This window comes from Prionailurus viverrinus, chromosome D3 (genome assembly GCF_022837055.1).
Source record: "Prionailurus viverrinus isolate Anna chromosome D3, UM_Priviv_1.0, whole genome shotgun sequence".
NCBI lineage: Eukaryota > Metazoa > Chordata > Mammalia > Carnivora > Felidae > Prionailurus > Prionailurus viverrinus.
In genome coordinates, this window is record NC_062572.1 from 8,476,890 (window position 1) to 8,495,192 (window position 18,303).

General features: G+C 37.9%; 1 protein-coding gene and 1 non-coding gene across 13 annotated transcripts in view; one reads left to right on the top strand and one right to left on the bottom strand.

Moving 5' to 3' along the window:
- IFT81 (intraflagellar transport 81) overlaps window positions 1-18,303 on the top strand; it is a 228,110-nt gene that overhangs the window by 168,446 nt on the left and 41,361 nt on the right. For 10 of the 12 annotated variants that reach the window (XR_007145729.1, XR_007145731.1, XR_007145732.1 and 7 more), the window contains 4 exons: window positions 5,903-5,989; window positions 7,020-7,091; window positions 7,176-7,261; window positions 14,586-14,631. Coding sequence is in view for 7 of the 12 variants with exons in the window: in XM_047827328.1 (XP_047683284.1) it covers window positions 5,903-5,989; window positions 7,020-7,091; window positions 7,176-7,261; window positions 14,586-14,631 (291 nt within the window). In the remaining 5 variants the exon portion in view is untranslated. Of the gene's footprint in view, window positions 1-4,243; window positions 4,427-5,902; window positions 5,990-7,019; window positions 7,092-7,175; window positions 7,262-14,585; window positions 14,632-18,303 lie in introns of those variants that run through there. The other 2 variants (XM_047827332.1, XM_047827333.1) reach the window with 2 other exon arrangements.
- Window positions 4,478-4,587, bottom strand: LOC125149716 (U6 spliceosomal RNA). Its single transcript, XR_007146024.1, has one exon. It is a non-coding gene; the product is annotated as a U6 spliceosomal RNA (small nuclear RNA).

Here is an 18,303-nt window from a genome sequence, read left to right on the forward strand (position 1 = left end):
ACACCCAACTGACAGCCACCCAGGCGCCCCTGCTTTTAACTTTTTAAAAATTATCTTGTTGTAGGTGTCTCTGAATAGGTCTTGAATTGGGTTTTGGTATGCGATATAATCTGAAGGGTTTGTTTTAATAAGTAAGTTTAGACCCTTTAACTTTATTGATATGCAGACATATTTGATCTTAGTACATGTTATGTGTAGCTTTTGATTTTTTTTAAGTTTATTTATTTTGAGAGAGGCAGAGAGCGAGCAGGGGAGGTACAGAAAGAGAGGAGGAGAGAGAATCCGAAGCGGGCTCTGTGCTGACAGCAGAGAGCCGGACATGGGGCTCGAGAGAGAACCGCGAGATCATGACTGAGCCGAAGTCAGACGCTTAACCGACTGAGCCACCCAGGTGTCTGTAGCTTTTGATTTTAAAGCCCCCCCAAAAAATCCTGGGGTTTGTTTTGTTTTGTTTTGTTTTCATTTTCTCTCTCGTTTTTTTCTCCTTGTCCCTCTCCCTCATCCTCCCTGTATGTGTTTCTGGCTTGTGGATTTGGTCTGGTGGTGATATTTGTAACTCTACCATTAATCATCCATTTCTATAGGTATGATCTATTAATCCCCACTGTGAGCAGTGATGAAATTAGTTTTTTTCCTCTTCCTTTTCCCCTCCTTCCCTCTCTTTTAGTACTTGAATTTAGTCAATCATATTGTCTCTTTTACTATTTGCCTTTATACTTTTAATATACTTATAACTTGATTCATCAGATGTAAATTATATCTGTTGGTTTAACAGATATAAAAGATATAACAGATATCTGTTCCCCCACTCACCCCTAGCAATTAAAAATTGAGGAAACCAGCTTATTTATTCTACCTTCCACTTTCTTTTCCCTTTCCCTTCCCTGCAGATTTTGTAGTATCATTTCTACATTGTCAGGGCATGTAACATTTACATTCTCTTCTATTACCCTGGTTCCCACTTGTGTTTTCAGTGTTAAACCTGTAATTATTAGATTCAGTGCTCATTACCAGTCCTTTCACTGCCCTTTTTCCTAATTTTTATTGTCTGTGATTTGTCCTCTAGGAGAATCCTCAAAAAAAACCTCACAAGAACAATATTCCCTAATGAGTTCTTGCATGTTCCAGAGTTTCTTGCCTTAAATATTTAAAAATTAGCTTGACTGAGCATAAAATCTTTACATTGTGCTTTCTTTCCTTGAGAATTTTTAAAGTATACTGCTCTACTGTCTTCCAGGGTTAAGTGTGGCCATGGAGAGATCAGAGGCCAACCTAATTTTTTTTTTTTGGTGACTTGTTACTAAAAAGAATGTGTATTTTCCATTTGTTGAGTACTGGATTCTCTATGTGTTCATCAGATCAGGCTTTTCAAATGTATCACCTAAAGCTTCTTAGTGAATGGGGAGTTGTTTCATGGGTATAGAATTTCAGTTTTACAAGATGAGAATAGTTCTGGAGATTGGCTGCACAGCACAGCGAGTGTACTCAGTACTTAACTGTACATTTAAAAATGGTTACAATGGGGGGCGCCTGGGTGGCTCAGTCGGTTGAGCGTCCGACTTCGCTCAGGTCCCGATCTCACGGTCCGTGAGTTCGAGCCCCGCATCAGGCTCTGTGCCGACAGCTCAGAGCCTGGAGCCTGCTTCAGGTTCTGTGTCTCCCTCTCTCTCTGGCCCTCCCCCCATTCATGCTCTGTCTCTCTCTGTCTCAAAATAAATAAATGTTAAAAAAAAAAATTTTTTTTAAATGGTTACAATGGTAAATTTTATGTTATTTTGCCAGAATTAAGAAAAAGATTCCTGATTTAAAAAAAAAAACCTTCCTGGTAAATTATTCATTTTATCATTTTTTTAATTCTCTTTATTCCTGCTAAGGTTTTGGTCTAAGATTTTTATTTTGTCTGCTATTAATGTAAGTATGCCAGCTTGCTTTCTTATGATTAGGATTGCCTGGTATATCTTTTTATTTCTGTTTTCTTTTAGCTTTCTGTGTCCTTACTTTTGTCATATGTCTCATAAACAGCATATAGCTAGATCTTATGTGGGTGGTTTCTTCATTCAGTTTGAGAATCTGTCTTTTAATTGGTGTATTTAATACCATTTACATTTACTTTTAGTATTGATACGTAGGGATTTATTTCTGTTTTGCACATCCGGTTTACTGTGCTTTTTCTTTGCTGCTTCTTTCCTGCCCTTCAACGCATCACTCCGTGTTCTTTTATCTTCTTTGTTCCCTTTGTTTACTTTTCTATCTTCTATTCTGGTATTGTTATTCCTAAATTTTTAACATATATTTTCATGACTTAATGAATTCTAAATCTAGTAGGCATCTCCTGAACAATACAGGGACCTTAGAATAGTTTAATACCCTCTCTTGCCTTACATGTGTGTTGTTATCCTCTAGTAGTTTATTTCCATTTTATTTCTTCCTCTCTCTCTTGTTTTTAGTAGGCTCCACACCCAGAGTGGAGCCCAACACAGGGCTTGAACTCATGACCCTGAGATCAAGACCTGAGCTGAGATGCTTAACCGACCGAGCCACCCAAGCACCCCTATTTCTTCATCTCTAAAAGTAGTTGTCGGGTGGTCATTACTTATAATCACTATTTTATACGGTCATTTCCTGCTTAGATTGACTCACAAATTTAACCCTTCTCACCATTGTTTCTTACATTTTAACCCTTCCTTCTGGATTCAGTTTCTTTCTTCCTGAAATTAAATTTCCTTGTTTTTTTTCTTTTAGCAGTTCTCTCAGTAAAGAATCATCACTATAAGTAAACCACCTTTTTTTTTCTTTAATAATGGTTTGTTCATTGCTTTCTGGTTTCTCTTGTGTTGAAAAGTCTGCCATCAGTTTAATTATCATTTCTTTTTAGGTAATATCTTGCCTATAATTGGTTATAATATTTTTATTTTTGTCTTTGGTGTTGTCCAATTTCACTACTGTGATCTAAATACAGATTTAGTTTTATTTGCTCTGCTGGATTTTGTGGTTTTTGTCTTCCATTAATTCTAGGAGAATTCTCCATGATATCTTCAAATATTCTCTGCCCTGTTTTCTTTAGTTCATTCTCCAGCGACTGCTATTATTTGCAGTTAGGCATACTTATGACCCTGTGGGGATGACAGGGGATGTCTGTCCCCTATTGCATGACTTTGTCTTCATATTTTTATCTTTTTTGTCTCTCGGTGATGAATTTTAAATAATTTCTTCAGCTCTGCTTTCGAGTTCATTCTTTGTATCTTCTGAGCTGTGTCTAATTTCACATTTATACCATTTAATTTTTAATTTCAATGACTATTTTTTCATTTTTGTCTATTTTTACTCACTGTACTTTTTTTCTTAATCTTTTGTTTTCAGTTCCTTTTTTATGACTTTGTTTCAAGCACACTTTCTTAATAGACTTGTCTCTAGTATCCAAAGTTCCTGGAGGTATAGTCCTGCTGTTTTTTATATCTTCTGATCCTCACACATAAGGATTGATTGTTTCCTTGTGTATTTATACTTTTGGATTGTGAGCTTGTCTTTAGTAGGGTTTTGTCTTCTGAATCCCAGCAGCTAGGATGGAGCATGTGTCCCTCCAGAATGGCTTTGCAGTTGGCTCTCCTGGTGTTTTAGGAATATGACAAGCTCAGAGCTAATTTTGAGTTTATGTCTTGGCTTGGAAGTTTGTGTAGGAAAGGGTAGATGTGAACGAATCTGCCCAAGGAGGGGCCCTTCTCTCCAGCTGCCCCTGCAGCAGCACAGGTGCATTTTCTGATCAGTGTAGCCATCAGACTCATAGGCCACACATGCACACACACACAAAAGCGACCATCTGCTATAGCACCTTCATCTCATTGAGAGTCCCAGCTGCTACAGCCACTGTTGCCCCTCCTCCCATTTACGGTGGGAATGACCATCACCCACAAGAGTCTGAAATATGTGTAGGTCCCTTTGATACATAAAAGCCAAAGCTCCTTTTTATAACCAGTTTCTTTTTTCCAATAAAAATTAAAAGGATTTTTAACTTCCAAGCGTTTTTTTGAGACAGCACAAGTAACACAATGAAAATCAGAACATCTTATTAATAAATGTAACAACAAACCAAAGTAATTTTGAGCATAAGTTAACCCATTTATTATAGGCTAGTAATGTTTGAAATGGTGGAGCTTCCACTGGTCTTTCGATTCCTTCAGATGTTACTGTGATGGCAGAAGTGGTGTTGTTAAGTCCGGCCCCACCAGCTACCTTTTTCATGCAGGAACCACGGTGCCAGATCCCCACAGCTCGTCTTTTCATCTTGGTTTTGCCACAGAGCAAGCAAATGTACTTGGCATGCTGGCTTATTTCAATTTTCTTCACCGTTTTCCCGAAGGAGGCACCATAATGGAGCCCATATTTACATATGATTCTGACCTTCTGACCTTGGTGCATTTAGCCATGTCACCACAAACTAGGGCTGGGCCTGGAGACAGCTCCTACCAGGTAGGTTTTGTTTTGATATGGAAGCTTCACAAGTTTGCAGTTCATCCTTGCACAGAAACGCCATGCTAATCTTCTCTGTATCATTCCAATTCTTAGTATATGTGCTGCCACAGCAAGCACCCCACCGGTTTTTTATACTATGCTAGTCACCCCAAACCAGATGCAGTCCCACACAACAAAGGACGCACACACAACATTACCCATTCGTGTTCACTCTCCTGTTCCTTCCCCAGAAAACTGCTGCGTGAAACCAAGGTCATTCTGAGGCTGGCTTGCTTCATTCCAAGCCTGGTGTTAACCCTTTACACCCAGCCGCCCAGGTTGAAAAACAGCCTGGATTCTATGGGGTTCTCAGTTCTAACTTCCCACTCTGTCTTCTGCCCTGCCTGGATATTAGAATCACTCCATTACTGAGATTGACTGCTCCCAGCTTCCTTCCCCAAGGGCAGCCACAGTGTGTCGTCCTTCATTTCTGGCCCTGGTAATTCCTCTTCCTTCCTGAGAAGTTCATTTCAGCTCTGGATTTGAAAAGATGTTTGCTCCACCTTATCAAGCATTTGTAGATATTTTTAGCATTTCCAGTATTTATAGATGATTTTCGGGTTATCTAATCCAGAATATTACATTAGAAGGAAGTTTGAAACTACTCAAACAGCCTGAATTCAAATTCTGACACTCCTTTTCTTCAGTAAAATCTTTGACAAAGTATGTGGCTTCCATGAACTTTCTCCAAGCATGATATGGGGGTATTAATACCTACCTCAAGGGGTTGTGGTGAGATTGAGTTACTGACAAGGGTAAGCTCAAAGGCCCTACCATGGTTTCCAAAATTCTGACCAAGCCCCTGCCAAAGCATTCAGCATCTTCTCGCACTTTCCAGACATACTCCAGTATAATAAACTACTTGTTCGTTCTGAATTGTTCTTCTCTCTGGCTTCCAAGCCTTTATACACAGTGTTCTTTTTTTCTGAACATTCTCCTCCCTTGTTCACCTTCCCCCTAGCTATTGTACTAATCCTTCATCCCTCAACTTAGGTATCAGTTTCTCTATCACTGCTGATCTCCAAGCCTGGGTTAAGTCCTGTGAGAGTCCCACGTTCTCCTATAACACTTACATTTGCCCATCATACCACTCAACAGGCTGTTTACTTGTCTGAACATACTTTAGGGGAAGGATTTTGGCTGTTTTGCTCACTGTTGTATCCCAGCTCCTAATAAAGAGCCTGGCACACAGCTCAATACATGGTAGCTATTATTTTTATCAGCATCTTCATCTGTCATAATTCTCAAATGTCTGATTGTTGTATAAATAACTCTTAAGTATGCCAAGAAGCTTAGAGTTAAGTTACAAGACTGACAAGGGCATGTATTGTTTCAGAGCCACATTTTAGGCCTTTGTTTTTCACTTATTCAATCATTTATCCTTTCATACTAGGAACTAACCCAGGAGTGTGATGAAAAGAAATCCCAGTATGATAGCTGTGCAGCAGGCCTCGAAAGCAATCGGTCCAAATTAGAACAGGTAAGAAGATAGTTTTTATTTTTTCACAATTTAGCAGAAACTGCCTGTGTATGCATGTTTTCACTACCCTGACATCAAAAGACTCCCAAATCTTTACCCTCATTCTCTGAGCCTGTCCCCTAAGCTCGAGAGATCTTTATTTCTTCAGACGTGATGCATACACACCAAATTCTCCATCTGTACCACAACCACCAAGGTCCAGGCCACAAGCAGGTGTCTCCCACAGTAACCCAGCTCTGCTCTCTTACCTTCACCCTTGCCTTCCTAAGGTTTTTTCTCTATAGAGCAGCCAAAGAAACCTGTGGGAAACTTAGGCCACCCTCCACTAGCTTCCTACTGCACTTAAAACCTGACTTCCAAACTATGGTCTGCAAGGCCCACCTGCCTCCTGAACTTCATGTTCATGTGCTTTTCTCTTCATCCACAGGGCCACAGCCACACTGGCCTTCTTCTTGCACATCAGACAAGCTAAGCTTGTTTTCACCTCATGGCTTTTGCTTGTGCTATTCTCTCTCTGGGACACTCTGCCTCTAGCTCTTTACCTTGATCTCTCCTGCTCATCATCAGGTCTCAGCCTGAATGTCACCTCCTCCTGGAGGTCTTCTCTGATCATCCTATCTAATGTTGCCTGTTGGGTCGCCCTATCACATTCTACTACTACTGACTTTTCTTCATAGTACTGAAGAAAAGTCTGAAACTACCTTCATTACCTATCTCCTTGTTTATGCCTATTTCCTCTACTTGAATGAGAGCGAGGGCCTATAGTCTTATTCACCGTTGTGTCCCCAGCACCTAGCACAGAGTTGGGCACATGGTAGGTACTTAATAAATTAATAACTAAACCTGTAGGTTTTGGAGCAATAGGAGTAGTCTTTAGAAAAGATTGCAACCTAGTCTATGATGGCAAACAAAATTATAATCACAAAAGAAGAAATTACTCTGATGGCATTTTGTTGTACATTTAAAGTCATCCTTTCTGCATTTGATTATTCTTTCAATAATGTTGCCCGTTTAAAATTATATGTTGTAGGAAGTCAGAGGACTCCGTGAAGAATGTCTTCAGGAAGAAAGTAGATACCATTACACAAATTGTATGATTAAGGTAAAATAAAGAAAGAGGACCAAGAATTTTTCTGAGATTTTTCTGTATCAAGGACTTAACCTAAAATTTAACCTTTCCACTTAGAACCTAGAAGTACAACTTCGTCGTGCTACTGATGAGATGAAGGCTTATGTTTCTTCTGATCAACAAGAAAAAAGAAAGGCAATTAGGCAAGTAATTTTGTTGTTTCTATATTGAGTTACTTAACGTTTTCACCTATAGAAGTTTCTTTTTAATTTTACTAACTTCTGTATTTAAACTCCAGTATAGTTCTTGTAGTGTTACATTAGTTTCCGGTGTACAACATAGTGATTCAGCAATTCCATACATACTCGGTGCTCATCATAATTGTACTCTTAATCCCCATCACCTGTTTCACCCATCCCCCTCACCCACCTCGCCTCTGGGAACCATCAGTTTGTTCTCTAGAATTTCGAGTCTGTTTCTTGGTTTGTCTCTCTCTCTCTCTCTTCCTTTGTTCATTTGTTTTGTTTCTTAAATTCCACATATGAGTGAAATGATATGGTGTGTATCTTTCTCTGACTGACTTATTTCACCTGGCATTGTACTCTCCAGCCGCATCCGTGTTGTTGCAAATGGCAAGGTTTCATTCTTCTTTATGGCTGTGACCTGTAGAAGTTTTATACATAAGATGGAATTACTAAATTGGGGGTACTTAAATAAGCAGATATTAAGATATTACTTAGGATTAAATCTTATTAAATATCTTCCTGATACTCCAGCCCTACTAAGTAGGAATACCTGTAATTTACTTTCTGGATTGCTTGATTTTTTATCATGGCAAAAAAAACCGATATAAAATTTGCCATGTTGGGGCACTGGGTGGCTCAGTAGGTTGAGTGTCTGACTTCGGCTCAGGTCATGATCTTGCGGTTTGTGAGTTCAAGCCCCGCATCAGGCTCTGTGCTGACAGCTCAGAGCCTGAAGCCTGCTTTGAATTCTGTGTCTCCCTCTCTCTCTGCCCCTCCCCTGCTCATGCTGTGTCTCTGTCTCAAAAATAAATAAAACATTTTTAAAAAATTAAAATTTGCCATGTTTATTATTTTCTTTAATTTTATTTTCAATTTTTTTAAATTTACATCCAAATTAATTAGCATATAGTGCAACAATGATTTCAGGAGTAGATTCCTTAATGCCCCTTACCCATTTAGCCCATCCCCCCTCCCACAACTCCTCCAGCAACCCTGTTTGTTCTCCATATTTATGAGTCTCTTCTGTTTTGTCCCCCTCCCTGTTTTTATATTATTTTTGTTTCCCTTCCCTTATGTTCATCTGTTTTGTCTCTTAAAGTCCTCATATGAGTGAAGTCATACAATTTTTGTCTTTCTCTGGCTGACTAATTTCACTTAGCATAATACCCTCCAGTTCCATCCATGTAGTTGCAAATGGCAAGATTTCATTCTTTTTGATTGCCAAATAATAATACTTTATTGTGTGTGTGTGTGTGTGTGTGTGTGTGTGTGTGTGTGTGTATCACATTTTCTTTATCCATTCATCCATTGATGGACATTTGGGCTCTTTCCATACTTTGGCTATTGTTGATAGTGCTGCTATAAACATAGGGGTGCATGTGTCCCTTCAAAACAGCACACCTGTATCCCATGGATAAATGCCTAGTAATGCAATTGCTGGGTCCTAGGGTAGTTCTATTTTTATTTTTTTGAGGAACCTCCATATTGTTTTCCAGAGTGGCTGCACCAGGTTGCATTGTCACCAACAATGCAGAAGAGATCCTCTTTCTCCGTATCCTCACCAACATCTGTTGTTGCCTGAGTTGTTAATGTTAGCCACTCTGACAGGTGTAAGGTGGTACCTCATTGTGGTTTTGATTTGTATTTCCCTGATGATGAGTGATGTTGAGCATTTTTTCATGTGTTGGTTGGCCATCTGGATGTCTTCCTTGGAGAAGTGTCTATTCATGTCTTTTGCCCATTTCTTCACTGGATGATTTGTTTTTTGGGTGTTGAGTTTGATAAGTTCTTTATAGATTTTGGATACCAACCCTTTGTCTGATATGTCATTTGCAAGTATCTTCTCCCATTCCGTCGCTTGCCTTTTAGTTTTGCTGATTGTTTCCCTCGCTGTGCAGAAGCTTTTTATTTTGATGAGGTGCCAGTAGTTCATTTTTGCTTTTGTTTCCCTTGCCTCCGGAGATGTGTTGAGTAAGAAGTTGCTGCGGGCAAGATCAAAGAGGTTTTTGCCTGCTTTCTCCTCAAGGATCTTGATGACTTCCTGTCTTACATTGAGGTCTTGCATCCATTTTGAGTTTATTTTCCTGTATGGTGTAAGAAAGCGGTCCAGGTTCATTCTTCTGCATGTTGCTGTCCAGTTTTCCCAGCATCACTTGCTGAAGAGACTGTCTTTATTCCATTGGATATTCTTTCCTGTTTTGTCAAAGATTAGTTGGCCATACGTTTGTGGGTCCATTTCTGGGTTCTCTATTCTGTTCTATTGATCTGAGTGTCTGTTCTTGTGCCACATGTTTACCATTTTTAGGTGTATAATTCAATTGCATTGATCACATTCACAGTGTTATGCAACCACCACCACTGTGCAATACCAAACCTTTTTTTTTTTTAATATTTATTTATTGTTGAGAGACAGAGAGAGAGAGAGACAGAGCATGAGCATGGGAGGGGCAGAGACAGGAGAAGACACAGAATCTGAAGCAGACTCCAGGCCCTGAGCTGTCAGCACAGAGCCCGACGCGGGGCTCGAACTCACAAACTGCGAGATCATGACCCAAGCCGAAGTCGGATGCTTAACTGACTGAGCCACCCAGGTGCCCCTATAATACCAAACCTTTTTCATCACTCTAAACAGAAACTCTTATAATCATTAAACAGTAATTCCCCATTCCCCTTCCCCAGGAAAAATATAATTTCATAGTTCCTTTTTTTAAAAAATATTTTATTTATTTTTAAGGCAGAGAGAGACAGAGCATGAGTGGGGACGGGGCAGAGAGAGAGAGAGGGGGAGACAAAATTGGAAGCAGGCTCCAGGCTCTGAGCTGTGAGCACAGAGCCTGACGCGGGCTTGAACCCACAAACTGTGAGATCATAACCTGAGCCTAAGTCAGATGCTTAACCAACTGAGCCACCCAGGCACCCCAACATAGTTCCTTTTTTTATAAGCATTCAGATTGGTCTATTTTTAAAGTCCCACATGACCTGGACTCTAGTCATCTGCCTGTTCACTGTGCAGTGTGAGTGCATTACAGTGAGAAGCTGTGTGTCTGCAGTGTGCCAGCCTCAGAACAAAGAAGGGTGTGTAAATATCACTAGTCCTTATATGGTGGTTTTTTTTGGTAATCCAAGCTTGCAACATTCTGTAATATATCAAATACGGCCGGGGCGCCTGGGTGGCTCAGTTGGGTGAGCATCCGACTTCGGCTCAGGTCATGATCTCACAGTTCGTGAGTTTGAGCCCCGCGTCGGGCTCTGTGCTGCCAGCTCAGAGCCTGGAGCCTGCTTTGGATTCTGTGTCTCCCTTTCTCTCTGCTCTTCCCCTGCTCACACACTGTCTCTCTCTCAAAAATAAATAAAGATCAAAAAAAAATTTTTAAATCAAATTCTTTAAAAAATACATTTATGGTTTAATTGCTAGGTGTGATAAAATGCAGTAACTGAACAAGCTAAGCTCTCTGCCCCTTACCACAATTCACATGTTTCACTTTTACCATCCAGTAAGAACTCCCAAGTGTAGGATTCACATTTATTCTAGATTGCAGTGGAGATTTTAAGTGGCATATACAGTAATGTTTCAAAAAGGAATCTAGTAAATGGAATGTCTTGCAGAATCTAATTGTTAAAATATATAATGCACTGGAATGCAAGCCAGACTGAAAATACCCTATAAATAGAACAATGTTTTCTCTAATACTCTGACATATTACACATATTAAATGTACTTATTCACATTCTTTCATTGAGTGTAAACTTGGCTCAAATCTGTATGGTCAATGTTAATATTTTACAAATGTGAGAAGTTTTTATTCTTGAAAAAAAGTTTTAAAAATTTAAGTTCCATTTTTTCCAAAGGTATCAATATAAATAGTAAATAGGAAATATTGTCACTGAACTATTGGTTTTCTGGCCAGGTATTCTTTTTTATCATTTTCAAAATCATCATAAACCTTTACCATTAGTTTTCCCATAGAAAAAATATTTTGCCCTGACTAGAGTAGTACATAAGAATATTATAAATAAAATAGTGTTAATTGTATTCTAAACTCATTGATATATGTTTAAATTATTATTATTATTATTATTATTATAGTTACAATATTTTTATGGTTGTCCCATTTTCTTCTTTTATGATACTTTTGAGTAAGGCCAATGGTCTAAGAAATTAGAATGGGGTTTTTTTGTTTTTGTTTTCGTTTTTAAGCTTATTTATTTTGAGAGAGAGAGAGTGACAGTGTGAGTGGGAGAAGGAAAGAGAGAGATGAAGACAGAGAATCCCAAGCAGGCTCACTGTCAGTGCAAAGCCAGACCCGGGGCTTGAACTCATGAAACCATGAGATCATGACCTGAGCCAAAACCAAGAGTCAGAAGCTTAACCAACTAAAACCACCCAGACACCTGGAGAAATTAGCATGGTTTTGAAAGATTGCCTGCAAATTTTAATTTTATCTAAAGAGGCAGCATGTTGGGGCACCTGGGTGGCTCAGTCAGTTAAGCGGCCGACTTCAGCTGAGGTCATGATCTCACAGCTCACGGATTTGAGCCCCGCGTGGGGCTCTGTGTGACAGCTCAGAGCCTGGAGCCTGCTTCTGATTCTGTGTCTCCCTCTTTTTCTCTGCCCTTCCCCTGCTTGCTCTCTGTCTCTATCAAAAATAATAAACATTAAAAAAAATTTTTTTAATAAAATAAAGAGGCAGCATGTTTTATTTCAAAGTACTAAAGAGAGACTCATAAAATTTTCTTACTAACCTGGTTTTTCTAGTTCCAAGTTTTGTGACCTTGGGCATATCATTTCCTCATCTATATAATAGGGAGAACAATTTATACCACAGAAGATCAAGTTAAATATAATGCATGCAGCAGTGTTTTGGAAATTATATAGCATGAGTTACTGGAGGACAAGGACTCTGTTCTGTTTTCTTCCTGAAACCCTAGGGCATGCTTGGTACATAACAGGTGCTCCATAGTTATTTCTTGAATAAAGTCATTGAATAAATTAAAATAATTACATATTAGTGTTATATGGTAAAAGAGCATGAGCCTTTGATCTCTTGATAAAATATAAATGGAAATTCTGTGAGGCACCTGGGTGGCTCTGTAGTTGAGTGTCTTGACTCTTGATTTCAGCTCAGGTCATGGTCCCAGGGGCATTGTGGGATCAAGCCCTGCATCAGGCTCCACACTGAGCATGGAGCCTACTCTCCCTCTCTCTCTCTCTCCCTCTCCCCTTTCTCTTTCTCTCTCCCTCTCTCCCTCTGCCCCTCTCCCCCACTCATGCTTTTTCTCTCTCTCTAAAAATAAAATCTTTAAAATATATATTTTTATATATTTTATATTATATATAAAAGTATATTTTATATAATAGGTCTTATTTAATATATAAATATATAAGAGTCAGAGGCTTAACCGACTGAGCCACCCAGGCGCCCTGAGGACTTTGAGTACTTGTGAAAGCCACCCTCTCTGTTCTAGTCAAGTTTACCTCCCTTGTTACATGAATGCAAATCTTCCTTCACTTAAGCTGCTAGAGTTTCTCTTTGTGGTTTATGATTTCGTGGATTCCCAGTTTTTTGCTGTTTAACTTCTTACTACAGCACAAGTTTACACAGAAACATAGTCTTTTTCCTCTAAATTTGAGGTCTGAGGTCTTTTTTTATCTTCTTTGTCATTGGTTCCTTTGTCTTCATCCTTCCATCTTTGTCCTTAATACTTTAAATATCACTTTTGTCTTATGGAGTGTTAAAATATAATTATATCTTTTATATTTTTAAAAACACAATACAATGTTATTGTATTTTTATTTTTACTTGAAAATTATGAGCTGTTTTAGCTTGTAAAAGAGATGCTTATAAAAACAAAAGTAATGGGGCGCCTGGGTGGCGCAGTCGGTTAAGCGTCCAACTTCAGCCAGGTCACGATCTCGCGGTCCGTGAGTTCGAGCCCCGCATCAGGCTCTGGGCTGATGGCTCGGAGCCTGGAGCCTGTTTCCGATTCTGTGTCTCCCTCTCTCTCTGCCCCTCCCCCATTCATGCTCTGTCTCTCTCTGTCCCAAAAATAAACGTTGAAAAAAAAAATTTTTTTTAATAAAAATAAAAACAAAAGTAAGCATTATGAAGTATAGTACACAAAAACTGAATGTTGTCCATGTTGCCATGCCTCAGAAATACCTACTGTTAATATTTTGGTGTATAATTACTCCATATTCTTTCCCCATGCATTTGCGTGTGTGTGTGTGTGTGTGTGTGTGTGTGTGTGTGTGTGTGTGTGTTAGCAAATGCATGGGGGAAATTTTATGTGTGTGTATACAAAATAAAGTTAAACTTAAGATACAGTTTTTCCCTTAATTTTATATCTAGAGTTCTTTCCACTTCAGTATTTATAGATCTACTCCTTTCTTTTTACAACTCTGTATTATTCCTTTGAATGGATATACCAAATTTATTAAAAATTTCCCCATCTATTGACATTTAGTTTGTTTGCTGATTTTTACTGTTATAAACAATGGCGAAGTAAATAGTCTTTACATTTACCTTTCTTAAGTTATGAGAGTCTTTTTGTAGGATGACTTCCCAGAAGTAGAATTGCAGGGTTAGATGTTAATGTTTATTTAAAATGTGTATCCTTTCTCCTTTCTATAAACCTCTTCAAAAATAAAGTGTGGGGGCACCTGGGTGGCTCAGTCGGTTAAGCATCCGACTTTGGCTCAGGTCATGATCTCACAGTCCATGGGTTCAAGCCCCGCATTGGGCTCAGTGCTGACAGCTGGGAGCTTGGTATCTGCTTCAGATCCTGTGTCTCCCTCTCTCTGACCCTCCTCCATTCATGTTCTGTCTCTCTCTGTCTCAAAAATTAAAAAAATAAAAAATAAATTTAAAAAAAAAGTGTGACTGGGGTGCCTGGCTGGCGTGCAACTCTGTTTCAGAGTTGTGAGTTTGAACCCCACATTTTGTGCAAAGATTACCTAAATAAATAAAAAATTTTAAAAATTGTGACTTAGACAGATGGTTTGCCATTGTTTTAAGTGTAAAATAGTACTTAAGTACTATTTTAAATACAGAAATAGGACTTAACATTTTAATTCTCTTAATTATGTGGTGTTTTATGGGTTTTTTTCCCCATAAATTACTATTTACTAGAAGAATTGACTAAAGATGGGGAAAGAGAGTATTTGGTTTCATTCTGACTCCTCTGTGTAATATATTTAGATAGATACGTTAATTTATAATTTAGTTGTATGACCAAATCAATTGAGATAAATTGAAACTAAGTCATTATGTTGATTCCCCAGGGAGCAGTATACAAAAACTATTGCTGAACAGGAAAACCTTGGAAAGGTAAGAATGTATTAGTTATTTTTTTAAGTGTGTCTAATTCAGGCTTTCAGTACATGGTTTTGACACTGTCATTCTTTTTTAAAGGTTATGGTACAGTTTTCAAAGGGAAATTGAATCTTTCTTAATTTCTTACAAAGATGAAGTTTCTTCCTTAGGAATTTATGTGTGTGTGTATACAAAAGTGAAGGCACATGGATTTTTGGAAGAAAAAAATCTAGTTTTATTTATTTTTAATTTTATTTTAAGTTTATTTATTTTTGGGACAGAGAGAGACAGAGCATGAATGGGGGAGGGGCAGAGAGAGAGGGAGACACAGAACCGGAAACAGGCTCCAGGCTCCGAGCCATCAGCCCAGAGCCTGACGTGGGGCTCGAACTCACGGACCGTGAGATCGTGACCTGGCTGAAGTCGGACACTTAACCGACTGCGCCACCCAGGCGCCCCTAGTTTTATTTATTTTTATATCAAGTTTAATTAACAGAGTTTATGAGAAGGTTCTAAGAAACAAAAGCACCATGTGTAATAAACTACAAGTTTTCAGATAATTCTCAGGTATCTCTTAATAAGTATAAACTTATTTATTTTATTTAATAAGCACAAAGCTCATTACTATGATCCAGGCACTGGTCTATGTCCTTTACAACTATTGATACATTTAACATAAATAATCAAAAACCCTTACTTGTCATATTCAGCTCCCTCCCTGCCAGTCTTATGAATGGAGGAATATGGGATTGAGTCTTGTTTTCTCAGTTCTCTGAGCCACTCCTAGTAGAAGAGGTGGTAGCTGGTAAAGACCTTGATCATCGGGACTTAAATGACTAACTCACTGATTTTTCTAATTGACTTCATAAAGCAACACATTTTGACAGTCATTTTAAAGATACCAGCTCTGTCATTCTTTTTTTTTATTTTTATTTTAAGATCTATATTTATCAAACTCAGGACCAGTCATCAAGGAGGCTGGGTTCAGTCCTCGGTTTGTGGTTCTGGAAAAGCTCCTTAACCACTTTGGAATTCATTTCCTCATGTTTAAACTGAAATATGTAGATTGGGGTACCAGGGTGGCTCAGTCAGTTGAGCATCTGACTCTTGATTTCGGCTCAGATCATGATCTCATGGTTCATGGGTTCAAGCCCCATATTGGGCTCTGCTGCAGTTTTTCTTTTAAAATACTGACTATATATTGGCATCTAATTTTACTGTTCAAATATTCTTGAGTCAGCAACCTAAAAATGACTACATCTATATGTGTGTGCGTGTGTGTGTGTGTGTACACACATCTATATGTGTGTGTGTGTGTATATATATATATATATATATATATATACACATGTATATACGGGGGTGTGTGTGTGTGTGTATACATATACATGCTTGCCCATTTGGAAAGTACAAATGAAAAATATGGCTTTGTTTCAGTCTTAATGCATTGTATAATTAAGCTTTTGGTCTGACTCAATATATTGGTGATGATAAAATTATTCATCCTTATTTACATATTCTGGTTTGAATTATTATTAAAAACATACATGTATCTATGCTTTTACATAAATGCTGAATCAGTTCCCATAAACCTGTAAGTAATATTCTAAATTTCAGGGAAAAAATGGTATGGAAAACAATGGCATAATTCCTAAATGGTCTTTGTAAAAGTGTTTTTAAAAGATTTTTTTAAGGGGCGCCTGGGTGGCGCAGTCGGTTAAGCGTCCGACTTCAGCCAGGTCACGATCTCGCGGTCCGTGAGTTCAAGCCCCGCGTCAGGCTCTGGGCTGATGGCTCAGAGCCTGGAGCCTGTTTCCGATTCTGTGTCTCCCTCTCTCTCTGCCCCTCCCCCGTTCATGCTCTGTCTCTCTCTGTCCCAAAAATAAATAAACGTTGAAAAAAAAAAATTTTTTTTTAAAAAAGATTTTTTTAAAAACTAAAAAACTTAGAAAAATGATTATGGAAAATTTCAAGCCTATATAAAAAGTAGAGGAAATAATGTAATGAATTCATGTGAAACCATCATCCAACCTCAATAATTAGACTTAATGACACATTTTGTTTTATCTATAGTCCCACCTATTTCCCACCCCAAATCATTTTTAGGCAAATCTCAGAGATCCTATTATATTTTTTTGATCATATTTCAGTTTGTATTGTAAAGGCCTTTTTTGAACATAACCACAATACCATTATCATGCCCAAAATAATTTAACAATAATTGCATAATACCAAATACTCAGTCAATGTTCAAGCTTCACCAATTGTCTCATCATTTCTTACTGTTTATTTGTTCGAAACAGGATCCTAATAAGAATTCATACAGTGCTATTAGTTGATATAGCTCTTAAGTATCTTCCTCTGGGTTACTCTTTCATCTTTCTTTACAATTTATTTGTTGGAAAATTAAAAGAAAAATAAAATCTAGTTACTTGTCCTGATGGGTTTCCAACATCCTGAACTTTGCTGATGACATCCCTATAGTGTCAACTAGCATGTTCTTCTGTCCCCAGTATGTCCTTTGAATTGGTAGTTATAGAGGCTTGATTAAATATAATTCAATATTTGGGAAGTATACTTCATAGGTAGTAGTATGTATTCTTTGAGGAGGCTCTGTATAATGTAGGCAGCCAATGAAGTCACTTCCTAGACCCATTAATTCATTAGAGGTTGCAAAATGATGGCATTCTAATTATGTTGTTCCTTCTTCATTTATTGGCTGGAGTAATTCTGTAAAGAGTAACTCCTTATCAACTATTTAGTTACCCTAAGATACAGCTCAAATAAGAAAGGCAGAATAACTGCTGATTTGCTTGTTTATTGGTTTTCAAAATGATGAGTTTTTTTTTTTTAATCATCCTTGACAAGTACCTTTATGACTCCTGGATTTAACTTATTGGAGATATTTCAATCTATTATAATTATTATTCCTGTCAGTTCTTGAATTGCCCCATTTTAAGCCAGTAGAAGCCTCTTGAAGTCAGCTCCTGAATGCTTTGGAAACAATCCTGCTAGATTTTGATGGCTTATTTTCTGGTATGACAAAATGTTCCGGGTTTATCCTATACTTTTCCTATTCCAAACCTGGAATTTCTCTAAAAAGTGTTTCTGTTTCTCTAAAAAAAAGTGTTCATTTGTTCTTTCTGTATTATTTGTGAATAAATGCCCATCATATTAATGTAAATTTAAAAAGAAAGGAAACCTTAAGTTGATACCTCCAATCCCTCAGAGAAATTGTGAGTTCTACACATCTCTTTCCATTTATGGGTTGACATGCCATACTCAAAAAGGAAAAAAGAAATAATTCCATTTTTGAAAGCATATATTTGAATCAAGTTGTAAACATTCACTAGAGATTTTGGGGTTTTAGGATTTAGTATGACTGTCAATAACTAGCTTTCACCCAAACATTCTATATGTTAGGTAATATATTTTTTCATATGAAAGCATTCCTCTATTTCTTTTGTTTTGAAAAGTATGTGGATGGATGCTTTGTGTACAGAAATTTTTATCAAATCTGAATCCTTTCAAAGACCCAAATGTAACTGCTAAATCAGAATAAAGATTATTCTTTCCCTTTCCAGTGTAGTGTTTTACTGCAGGATCTTTACGAAAAGTGATAGTAACAGTCTGACAAGTCTATTTCAGCAAAAGGAGCCATTGATTAGCTCATTCCCCAATTGTCAG